General features: G+C 41.2%; 1 protein-coding gene across 1 annotated transcript in view; it reads left to right on the top strand.

Moving 5' to 3' along the window:
• The window catches only part of ZFHX3 (zinc finger homeobox 3), a 704,611-nt gene extending 698,345 nt beyond the window's left edge, over positions 1–6,266 (top strand). Inside the window, exon 14 of the mRNA XM_035024866.1 lies at positions 370–6,266. Within this exon, the coding sequence (XP_034880757.1) occupies positions 370–2,009 (1,640 nt within the window). The 3' untranslated portion in view covers positions 2,010–6,266. The remainder of the gene's footprint in view (positions 1–369) is intronic.
• Positions 6,267–12,564: the final 6,298 nt, after the last annotated feature.

Below are 12,564 nucleotides of genomic sequence, written 5' to 3'. Positions count from 1 at the left end.
CCTCTTAGCCGCACTATTTCTGTGGAGCTTTGATGAAGGCCTTTGGTTCAAATGTCCCAGCTGGAAACAGCTAGTTGGGGTAACTGGGCAAAGAACATATGAATTAGTGGGTGTGGCAGGAAGGTGTTAGAAGTTGTTTAACTGAAAGGGGAAGTAGGGCAGCTGACCCAGGATTGGGCACTGATTAGAATACAAGGCTGTCCAACCCTGTGAGACCCCCTCTATTGAAAATGGTGGTTTTGAGAGGGTCTTTCAACTTTAAACCTTGAGATCTCAGACTTCATGCCAGTGACAGAAGTAAAACATCTTGAGCTTCAGCCTCACCACCCCAGACTGACCTGTGGTTCTTTGTGTCTTCATTTCTTTCAGCTTTAACGTCTCCTAAACCGAACTTGATGGGTCTGCCCAGCACAACAGTTCCTTCCCCTGGCCTCCCCACATCTGGATTACCAAATAAACCGTCCTCAGCATCGCTGAGCTCCCCGACCCCAGCACAAGCCACCATGGCGCTGGCCCCTCAGCAGCTCCCCCAACCCCAGCAGCAGCCACAGGTGCAGCCGCCGCCGCCCGCAGCTCAGCCCCCGCCCGCGCCACAGCTCCCCCCGCAACAGCCACGCAAGGACAAAGACAGTGAGAAGGTAAAGGAGAAGGAAAAGGCACACAAAGGGAAAGGGGAGCCCCTCCCTGTCCCCAAGAAGGAGAAAGGCGAGGCCCCCCCAGCGGCCACAGCCACTCTCTCAGCCCCGCTGCCCGCCATGGAGTATGCAGTGGACCCTGCACAGCTACAGGCCCTGCAGGCGGCCTTGACTTCGGACCCCACAGCGTTGCTCACGAGCCAGTTCCTTCCTTACTTTGTACCAGGCTTCTCTCCGTACTATGCCCCCCAGATCCCTGGCGCCCTGCAGAGCGGGTACCTGCAGCCTATGTATGGCATGGAAGGCCTGTTCCCCTACAGCCCTGCGCTGTCGCAGGCCCTGATGGGGCTGTCCCCGGGCTCCCTACTGCAGCAGTACCAGCAATACCAGCAGAGTCTGCAGGAGGCGCTCCAGCAGCAGCAGCAGCGGCAACTGCAGCAGCAGCAGCAGCAGAAAGTGCAGCAGCAGCCCAAAGCAAGCCAAACCCCAGTCCCCCAGGGGGCTGCTTCCCCAGACAAAGACCCTGCCAAAGAATCCCCCAAACCAGAAGAGCAGAAAAACGCCCCCCGTGAGGTGTCCCCCCTCCTGCCGAAACCCCCCGAAGAGCCAGAAGCGGAAAGCAAACGTGCGGACTCCCTCTACGACCCGTTCATTGTTCCAAAGGTGCAGTACAAGTTGGTCTGCCGCAAGTGCCAGGCGGGCTTCGGCGACGAGGAGGCGGCGAGGAGCCACCTGAAGTCCCTCTGCTGCTTCGGCCAGTCTGTGGTGAACCTGCAAGAGATGGTGCTTCACGTCCCCACGGGCGGCGGCGGCGGCGGCGGCGGGAGTGGCGGCGGCTCGTACCACTGCCTGGCGTGCGAGAGCGCGCTCTGTGGGGAGGAAGCTCTGAGTCAACATCTCGAGTCGGCCTTGCACAAACACAGAACAATCACGAGAGCAGCAAGAAACGCCAAAGAGCACCCTAGTTTATTACCTCACTCTGCCTGCTTCCCCGATCCTAGCACCGCATCTACCTCGCAGTCTGCCGCTCACTCAAACGACAGCCCCCCTCCCCCGTCGGCCGCCGCCCCCTCCTCGTCCTCCGCTTCCCCCCACGCCTCCAGGAAGTCTTGGCCGCAAGTGGTCTCCCGGGCTTCGGCCGCGAAGCCCCCTTCTTTTCCTCCTCTCTCCTCATCTTCAACGGTTACCTCAAGTTCATGCAGCACCTCAGGGGTTCAGCCCTCGATGCCAACAGACGACTATTCGGAGGAGTCTGACACGGATCTCAGCCAAAAGTCCGACGGACCGGCGAGCCCGGTGGAGGGTCCCAAAGACCCCAGCTGCCCCAAGGACAGTGGTCTGACCAGTGTAGGAACGGACACCTTCAGATTGTAAGCTTTGAAGATGAACAATACAAACAAATGAATTTAAATAAAAAGATTAATAAGAAACCGATTTCAAAAATAGACTAACTGCAATTCCAAAGCTTCTAACCAAAAAAAAAAAAAAAAAAAAAAAGGGAAAAAAAAGAAAAAGCGTGGGTTGTTTTCCCATATACCTATCTATGCCGGTGATTTTACATTCTTGTCTTTTCTTTTAATATAAAAAAAAAAACCTTAACCCTGTTACATTGTGTCCTTTTGAAGGTACTATTGGTCTGGGAAACAGAAGTCCGCAGGGCCTCCCTAATGTCTTTGGAGCTTAAACCCCTTGTATATTTGCCCCTTTTCAATAAACACCCCACGTTGATAGCACAGGAGGAGCCCGGCATGCACTGTATGGGAAAGCAGTCCACCTTGTTACAGTTTTAAATTTCTTGCTATCTTAGCATTCAGATACCAATGGCTTGCTAAAAGAAAAAAAAGAAATGTAATGTCTTTTTATTCTCAGGTCAATCGCTCACACTTTGTTCTGTTTTCAGAATCATTGTTTTATAATATATTATTTTTTCAGTTTTTTTTTTTTTTTGTTCCAGAAAAGATTTTTTGTTTTGTTAATTTAAAAACGGGCAGAAAGTATTTGAGAAAAACAATGTGAACTGCTTTAGCTTTCTGGGGATTTAAAGAATAGCTTTTCTGCTGAAGCCAATTTCAAGGGGAAAAGTTAAGCACTCCCACTTTCAGAAAAAAAAAAAAAAAAAAAACCCCACACACAGAGTGTTGAGGACTTGTAGCTTAAAAAAATAAGTTTTAAAAACTGACTTTCTGTATTTATGATAGATATGACCATTTTTGGTGTTGAGTAGATTGTTGCATTGGAAATGAACTGAAGCAGTATGGTAGATTTAAAAGGAAAAAAAAAAAAAACCTTTTGTGTACATTTAGCTTTTTGTATGGTCCAGCTGACAGCTCCTCATTTGATGTTGTCTTGTTCATTCCTAGCAGATAGATTGCAATCCGTTGATTCGCCTAAGCTTTTCTCCCTTTGTCCCTTAATTCCACTTTCTCTTTCCTCCTCCCACCCTATAATCTCCCACTTAAGGTAGCTGCCTTCATTTCTTAGAGGGTAGCTGCAGAATTATTTTATAAAACTAAAGAAAGAATTTCAAAAGGTTCTAGGGGTCATTAGGATCCTCACAGATTATTTTTGGTTGGGGAGTTGAAACTTTTTAAAGGCATATAATTCTAGTTACCTATGTCTGTAAGCCTTGTGCCATTTATTTTTTATTTATCCTTCCTTTAGCTTTTCTTTTTATCCTTTCTTTTCCTCCTTGGTTGGTAGATGCTTCAAATATTCTTTTCCTAAACTAAAGCATTTGTTTTGGTTTGTGTAATTGAGCTGTGTGCTTTTCTTTCTAAAAAAGTTTTTGGTTAGGGGTTTTGTTTTTGTTTTCTTTCCTCTCAGAAAAAGAAATTTCATGCTTTAAATAAAATCCAAAGACACACCCTTTCACTGCTGATGCAGAAAAAAGGGAAAGGGTTCTTGTTACTTGAGAATTTGTTTCTGATTTAAACAAACAAGACTTAGTTTAATAAAAGAAAGAGTAAAACAAAAGATTCCCAGGTTGTTATGTGCTTCTTCTGCAAGCAGAGAGGCAACTGTTAATGACAATTCCATATACCAAAAGACACATTTTTTACTTCAAAGTTTTGTCCTTGTGTTAGGCAGTCTGAGCGGCGAGTGATCCAGAGTGCAGCCAACAAAGAAGCAGATAGCAAGGTACAGAGAGCAAAAAGGAACCGTATGTGAGGCACTTGTATTTATGTTAATATCTGTATTCCTGTAACACATAACGCAACATACACCCTTTCTCATCTTAAAACAACGGTCTGAACTTTGAAAGGAAAACTTTGTGCTGCTAAAATGTAGATTTTGGAGACAAATAGATGCTTTGCTTTTCACTTTCATAGCCAAACATCAACAGAAACAATCTCCCTGTGCCCCGAAAGTGTGAAATCCTTCTCCCCTTCGTTCTCTTCCTTATGTTTCAAAAGGGAACTTTGAAGACTGTGAATGCAGGTTCCATTGGTCATCTTTCGGGCTTCTTTCCCCAGTGCTGAAGCCACTCAACGACTTTGCAAAAGACTGGAGCATTCCAAGATCTGAAAATGGATTTCTTTTTTTCTTTTTTCTCTTTTTTAGCCGGGACTGTTTTATTTTTATGAATTTGTTTTTGGTTTAATGAAAGAGTAGATCCTGAACTGTTGTATATATTTCTAACTAGGCTGATGCACAGTGCAAATTCCTTTTTTTAATTTTTTTAAGTAGAAATACTAAAGAGTACCATCTAACTATTCATACCAGTATCCAGTTGTAGCATAAGGTGTCAAAAACAAGTACACAAAAACATTTGCTGTTTTAACAAACTATTTTCTTTTAACAAGAATTCTTGTATTTCTCCCTGTGTTTGAGATGAACATTTTTAAATTTTAAAGTTGTACAGTTTTTTGTTTTCCATTATTTTATCTTGTTTGTAACTCTATGAAATATATATATATTTTTTGCCATTTAACTGTTGTATGTTACTCTGTGTCTGTATCATATAGAAAAAAATTTGTTTTTGTTTTTGGTCCTCTATGTGATACCAATTAACAATTTAACACTAGCTTTACACGTCAAATTCTGCTAGGTTTTTTCTGAAAACTTTGTTTTTAAAAATGATATTGCTTGGTAATAGTGCAATTTCTATCCCTTTCCCTCCCCCCTCAACTTTAAGTTCATTTCCTTGTAATTTTGCCACCCCCTCCACAATGGTGTTTCGTTTGTTTGTTTATTTGTTTTGAGCTACTATGCCATCCTCCCTCTGTGAGGCAGCGTGACTGTCAGTGTTTTGTTATGCCATGCCTTGACCTGTGGGTGTATCTGGCAACAGCAAGGTGGTTGGGTAGATTGGCTAAGCATGCTTCCACCCACCAGTGTTTCTCAGAGGGGTTATGTGATTGTTTTATCCTGGAGTGGGTTGCACATTTGATGCTTTCCTCTACAACTCTACCACCCACATATATGTTCATTCAAAAAAGAAAAAAATTCTCAGCATTAACTCAGAAGTAGCAAAGCAGTCAGTGATGGTGACGATTAGACGTCAAATATGAGCTAGTTAGATGTTTGTGGGTTGACATCCGCTATGGCTGTGACTGGTATCATTTACAAAGCATGAATTCACTACAATGCTCAACTGTTTAGATTGGTCTCACTAGGCGAATTTAACTCCTGTTGCATAGTAGGTAGCTGAACAGGATATCTCAACTCACTTTTTAAATTAGTTCTTCACCTCTATTGACACTTCATATTTTGGTTGGTTGGTAGGTTTGTTTGATTTTTTTTCAAATACTCCAAAGAGTGGGTTGGTGCTTGACACCATTCAGTCATGGCACCATATGAACCCACTGAATGGAACTTATTTCAACCATCCTTCCTCCATCCTTCCAAAAAGAAACTTAAGAAGGAAACACACACACACACACACACACACACGGAAAAGTTTAATAAATCTAGGAAGTTTTTTTTTTAATTAAAAGCTATTTAAAGAGATGAATGTGGCCAAAGTTTTACATGATTGAAAATAAAGTAAAACAGACGGCATGTGTTTAAACCTGAGTTTATCAGGCATGGCAGGAAGTTGCAGGAGAGAGAGGCAGTGACCCAAGCCAGTGCACTTGATGTTCATGGACATATATTTTTTTTAAATAAATTAAATTAAAACATTTTAAATAGAAGCATAAATTGAGTTGGTTGTTTGTTGGCGCTGAGATACTGCCCACTGTGAAACAAAGCTTTGACTAGTTTTTTTTGTTTGTTTACTTTCTTGGGGGGAGGGGGGCAAGTTTGGGTAGGAAAGAAAGCATAAATGAACGTGACCCTGAGGTGAAGAGGTATATGAACAGCCTTTGCAATGTACAAAAAAACAAAAAACAAAAAAACAAAAAAAAAATAGAGCAAGTGAAACCAAAAATGATGTTCTTGGTGTTTTTCTATAATGTAGTCTTGTTAGCTTTTTTTGTTACTGTAACAATGCTGATCTCGAACTGTACCAAAATACATGGAGACTAACAAACAGAACCACATGGAACTTTCAAACTGAAAAAAAAAATTTGTCACAAAAACTTTGTTGTCATAGTTAAGTTGATTGTAGATGGTAATTGAATATACTCCTTTGAAAATATTTCATCAAGTATGTTTCCTGCTCATTGTGATACATTAAAAAAATATGAGCAAAAGTTCTTGTCTTATGCCCTCAGATTTTGTGTGTGTGCATGTGTGAGAGAGAAAGAGATTGATACTGGCAAAGTGTAAATTTGAACAGTATCTTGAGGTTGCATGTACTTATTCCAAGGTACATAGCTCTTTAGTATTTCTAAGTGTCCTTGTATTTCCTATCTCCTGGCGTTCATGAAAGTGCAGCAAGTTTTGGCCGTGATGCTGACTAGCTTATTTCATTGAGAAGGGTAAGTCTGACAGCTCGGGTAATAGTTGACCCTCGAGAGCCTTAATAGTACCTGTATTTTTTTTTTTCCCCAAATGTTTCTATGAGAATTGTGGACACTTGGCACAACCATGAGCAAGTAAGTTTTGCTGATGGCTGGAAGAGAGGTAAGTCAAACTTTTCTGAGATGGGAATTAGATCCACTGTTTCTGACAGAAGGATATGAAAGGTAAGTTGAGTTAAGTGGGTGATCCACTACATTTACCTTTCCTATCAAAGGACTTTTCTAAACGCCTTTTAGAGCAGAATTTGAGATAAGAAGAGTCTGCAAAACAGTAATAGCGTTAGTCATTCCTACAAACAAGAGTCCTCTTATAAAAAACTCTCTTACAGCACAAAATGCCTGAAATTCATTAATAAGGAGTATATCCAAGATCAGGCCCAAAGGCCTTCCATTCATCTCTAATTTAGAGCCACAGCTGATAAATAATTTATAAAACCCTAGTAGCTGGGCTTGGACAGCATTGCGGGCTAGCTGTGTCCTTGCAAGGTCTGTGGCATCTGCCCTTGGCCAACAGGGGTCTTTTCTACCCCAGGAGTTAAGCTATGAAATCCTCCTCTCTCGGCTCTGACAGCCATTGTCAACCAAGTCTTTTTTCTTAGTTCCTGGAGCAGGCGTTCAAGAAGAGGCAGCGGCCCTATTAGCTACAAATGTCAAAGCGTTCTACAGCTGGCCCAGGCAGTGCTAGTGCTTAGAAAGGAAATGCTGGTTCCCTTGCCAATGCTAGGACCTCTGTGCCAAACAAGTAGTATCCCAATACTATCCCTAATAAAACCCTGATCTTTCCCCACGCATTGTACCTTTCTTTTGGGTGTTCCCATAGGAGCACATGGCTTCTATGTCAATATGTTTTCTTGGCACACAGCTATGTCACTGATCGTTCTTGTGACCCCACGAAAAGGTACAGGATGATAAAAATTGTTCAGACCCAAAGCCACGTCTGCCTTTCTAAGCTATAATTATTTTAGGATCTGGCAGGATCACTTTGAAACATTTTAAATGGAACTATTTTGCAGAGGGGTTTTGCTGCCTCAGCTCTTTCAAGGAAAGTGACTACAATTCAAATGCTTCTACAGATAAAATTTTAACAAGAAAATAAGACCTAACCTCAGTGATGGTTGAGCCCTTTGTATCAGAAAATCTCTAAGCACCTGAATTACATTGAAATAGGGTTGGGCAAGGGACTCTGTTACTAGAAAAGCTTTTTCTTAAGGAAAAAAGAAGGCTTCCAATCTGGCTTCAATATCATGCTCATGTGGATATTAATCTCCTTGGAATTAATAGTTTTTCCCCCCTGGAAAATGTGAAACGGCAACATCTTAAAACGGCTGATATGTGTTAGGTAGCTGTTTCTAATTTTGCCTTAAAGAAATGTCTGTAGTGCCTAGCTCCTGTTATAGACTAATGACCTTCCAAATCTCACTTTTAACAAGTTTAGACTTTAAGTTACAAGAGCACAAGCAGTTTAAGAGTCAAGTTGAAGGATGAGAAGTTTGCACCTGCCGCTCTGCTCTGCAGCCTTAATTACAGCAGGACACATGTGCTCACTCAGTCTCTGTACGTTACTGCTGGGGGTGGACCAGCCAAGGCTCTGGCAAAACTTGTAAAGAAATTAGTACTCTCAAGGCCATTAAAGTAGAGGCAGCTTTCCATTACTTTTTACTTCACAGCAAAGGTGGGTATTTCCTTCTTTCCATCCTTCCTTCTTCCCTCCCTTCCTCTTTCATCCTTTTTTAAATTAAAGGCACATGTTTTTAAAATGTCTTAGCCAATTAGTTTAGATTCCTCTCAGTCTATCTTCTTGAGTTTTTAAATTATAGGTGCAAAAATAAATTTGTTCTTGATCCTTTATGACTGCTTCATTTCTTATCCTATATGGAACAAAGAGACTATGTAATCCAATTTATGAATCCCTTAACATGGGAATAGGAACTTTCAGATGAACAGTTTTACTCTTGAGCCAAGATTCTTCAGGCTAAGAAATGAGGACAAAGAAGCAGCTGAAAGTAGCAGCTAAGGAAGGCATCAGTAAATATTCTCTGCCTCCGTGTAATGCCAAATACTTTTTTTTTTTTCCCAGATATTATTTGACAGGCACACAGTGAGAGAGGGAACACAAGCAGGGGGAATGGGAGAGGGAGAAGCAGGCTTCCCACTGAGCAGGGAGCCCAGTGCGGGGCTCGATCCCAGGACCCTGGGATCATGACCTGAGCCGAAAGCAGACGCTTAACGACTGAGCCACCCAAGTGCCCCCAAATACTTCTTTTTGACCTTTGCTCTTCCTTGTCTTCCCATTCTCCATACACTACTCTTTCTTAAGCAGCCTTATATGTTGCTGCTGTCTTTTAGACCCCCTCTGTAATACCTTATATTTGCATAACACTTGAAAAGTACTTTTGTAAAATTATTTCTTGCTTGTTCCTTAAAATGATCTACAAGGTAAGCAAAGTGGGTGACATCCCAGGCATTCAGGAGAAGGAGGTAATGAGCGAGGGGAAAAGGCACTAACCATGTGTTTATCCTTTGTCCAGTGCCCCTTCTCCCCCCCCCACACCCCCCAACTTCCTGAGAGGTGCTAAGGAAGAGTGGTTGAGAGTGTGGGCTCAGGAATCAGACTAATGGTGTTCATTCTGGCTCCAGCACTGTGACCTTGATTGTGTTATTTATTCCCACTGTAAAATGAGGATAATGGTACCTGCTTCACAGGGTTGCTGCAAAGATTAAACAATATATGCGAAAATGTTTTGAACACTGCCTGGTACATACTGAGTAATAAATATCTGTTGCTAATATTTTTGTCAGTTTTAACTCTCCAAGTCTTATTGTAGGTCCCTTGGGACTGCAGCTAAGTCTTGCTTTAATTCACAGAGGGTTTGGGGGCTGCAATTGTATAAATCAGTCCCATCAAGCCTTTGTCTTATGTTTATATCTGATGCTTCCCTGTCCATACATATCTCAGAGGATCCAGAGGCCCCTCAGGGAGGTTCTGCTCAGAACTGTACAGAAATACAGTACAGGAGCTTGCATTTCAGTCTCTCGGTGCCCCATTTCTAGTGATTAATTTGGTCAGAAGAAAGAATGGCTTTAATTTGCTTTTGTTTGCAAAAGTAGACATAGTCCTTCTTTATCATCCCTTGAGAGGTGAGCAGCAGAAATGATTGGGGTTACAGAATAAAGAAAAAGGAGTAAGTTGGGACAATTTGCCCACTGCCACAGCCTGTTTTGAGGCGGTTCAGATACACAGCTTAGGAGCTGTAGCATCTAAAATGAGACTGTGAGAGTGAATGAACTGTATGTGAGACAAAACTGAAAGAAGAATACACACAAGGGAATGTAGCAAGAGGATCTTTCCACCCCCAAACACAGGAAGAGTTTTAAAAATACTATTATTCTAGTAACCTACAAAATAAACATCTGGGAGAGGCATGGGAACAAGTGGAAAAAAAAACTAGCACAGAGAAAAGGTTCGAATAGAATGTTTCCATGATAGCCTCTGCATATAAGAACTCATCAGTGATACAGGCTTTAGATAGCTATAGTTCCATCTGTGAACTTTATCCATTTTTAAAACAGTGATGGTACTGGAAATAGGAGTACAGACACTGGTATGAGAGGACTAGTAAAAGCTATGGAGGATGACTGGTGGGTGATTTTTCCTTTTCTCTGAGGATAATAACCTTTAAATGCAGTTTGACATACTACCTATAGATAGGATTTCATCATAGGGTGTCTGCATTCGATTTGTTACATGGTTCTAAGCTTGACAGTGAATAATTTTCAAAATCTGATTTGTAATCAGCTGAATTGATTTGTTTTTTCAAAACTGTAAAGCCGTTGCTGCACTGATGCCTCATATGAATTGTTTCCAACAAGAAATCTGCCGTCATCCTTATTTTTTAATAATTTTTTTCCTCTATCTACTTCTGAGATTCTCTTCTTTACCAGTAGTTTTATCACATCATGTTTTGATTATGATGTACCTTGGTGTAGTTTTACTTCTGTTTTTCGGGGTTTACTTCTTATGCTTGGGGTTTGTTGAGCTTCTTGGATCTCTGGGGTATTACTTTTCATCAAAAATGGAAATTCTTCAGCCATTGTTTCTTCAACTATATTTTCCTTTCCCCCCTGCTTCCCACCGCCCCCCTTTTGCAGGGATTCCAATTATATATGTTCAGCCATTTGAGGTTAACCTATAGCTTGCTGATGCTCTGGTTTCACTGGAGGAGGGAGCTGGGGAGAGGGCAGGGGGTTACTTTTTTCTCTGTGGGCTTCATTTTCCATAGTTTCCAATGCTGTGCCTTCAAGTCCACTTATCTTTTCTTCTTATGTGCCATTAATCTGATCCAGTGTGTTTTTTCATCTCATACAATTTTCATCTCTAGAAGTTTGAGAGCTTTTTATATCTTCCATGTCTCTATGTAACTTTTGAACATGAAAATACAGTTATAATAATTGCCTTACTGTCATCCTCTTCTAATCCTAATATCTATGTAAGTTTTACATTGGTTCAATTGAGTGATTCTTCTTCTCCTCATTATGAGTTGTGTTTTCCTGCCTCTTTGCATGTCTGGTGATCTTTGATTAGATCCTAGTCATTGTGAATTTGCTTTGTTGAGTAGATATTTTTGTATTCCTATAAATTTCCAGTTTGTTATGTGATGTACTTATGTGATTTGAAAACAGTTTGATCCCTGTGGGTCTTATTTTTTAATTTTGTTGGGTAGGATGAAAACACTATTTAGTTGAGGGCTAATTATTCCCTACTACTGCAAAGGTCCCTTCTGAGAACTCTACTCAAATGTCTCATGGAAAAAAAATGCCCCACGAACTTTACCAATCTGTGTGAACATCAGGTGCTGCTCCATCTTATCCTTTGGGCTAGTTCTTTCCCAGCCTTACAGAGTTTACTAACATGGAAGCACTGGTCAGCTCTTTTGTGAATACTTGTGGGAGACCCTGTAAAGATCTCCAGAGGTCTCTCTTTTCTGGTACTGTGTCCTGCAAATTCTTGCTGCCTTGTTTTCCCCAGACTCAGCTTTATCTCCTAAGTCAGAGTCTGCTGGGTTCCACCTAGGTTCCATACCCTGTGCTGTGGCCTGGAAACAGTCTCAACACAATAAGATGGAATAATCATAGGGCTTACCTTGTTTGTTTCTCATCTCTCAGCAATCACTGTCCTTTACTGTGTGATGTTCAATGACTCAAGAACCATTCTTTCATGTATTTTGTCTTGTCTTTTTAGTTGTTTCAGCTGGGAAGGTTAAGTCTGGTCTCTGTTACTCCATCTCAGCTGGAAGCAAAAGTCGAATTTAGTTTTTAGATATATGCAAGTAAGGTCCTGTATTCCTTTTTACAGTGCTATCTATGCTTATGAAATTTCCCAAAAGGTTTGAATTAACACAGGAGTCTTATTTCCCCAGCAGACTTCTCTGAACATGACATGGTAACTCTTAGGATAAAGATTCTAACTAATTCATCCTTTTCCTTAATCACAATAATCAGAGGTGGAAGAAGGGTAGGTAAATGCACAAATTCTAGCCACTTTTTGCCATACCATAATGCCAGGTAGAATGGGAAAACCATTTCTTAGGTTTCAAAGTCACACCATGGCAGTAGATGTATTTCTGATGGTAAAACACTATATTAGGTCTTCCCACTTAACTATAAGGGCTATCACTATTCATAAAGTTAATAAGTCTTAAAAACAAAATGAAACAAAACACTTCCATTTCATGGTCTTGCTTCACTCAGATCATTTTTCAGGACACCTAAGTGTGGCTCAAGGAGATCCGTTAATTTGGAAGTGTGGCTCACACTTGGAGATGAACTCATTGCACTAATACAAAGGAATAATAAAAATCAGGCCCCAGCACTGAACTAGTTATTCTTCCTAAACTCAAATCATAGTTTGTTTTTTTTGTATGTTTATTATTTTGGCAAACATCTGTTTCTAATTAAATTGGGTATATAATACATCCATAATACATAAAATTCTTAAGGTGTTAACTCATTACTTGCTTTGCAAA

Source organism: Mirounga leonina, unplaced genomic scaffold (genome assembly GCF_011800145.1).
Source record: "Mirounga leonina isolate KUSES-001 unplaced genomic scaffold, KU_Mleo_1.0 Mir_180, whole genome shotgun sequence".
Taxonomy (NCBI): Eukaryota; Metazoa; Chordata; class Mammalia; order Carnivora; family Phocidae; genus Mirounga; species Mirounga leonina.
This window is presented reverse-complemented; position numbering and strand designations above follow the sequence as displayed.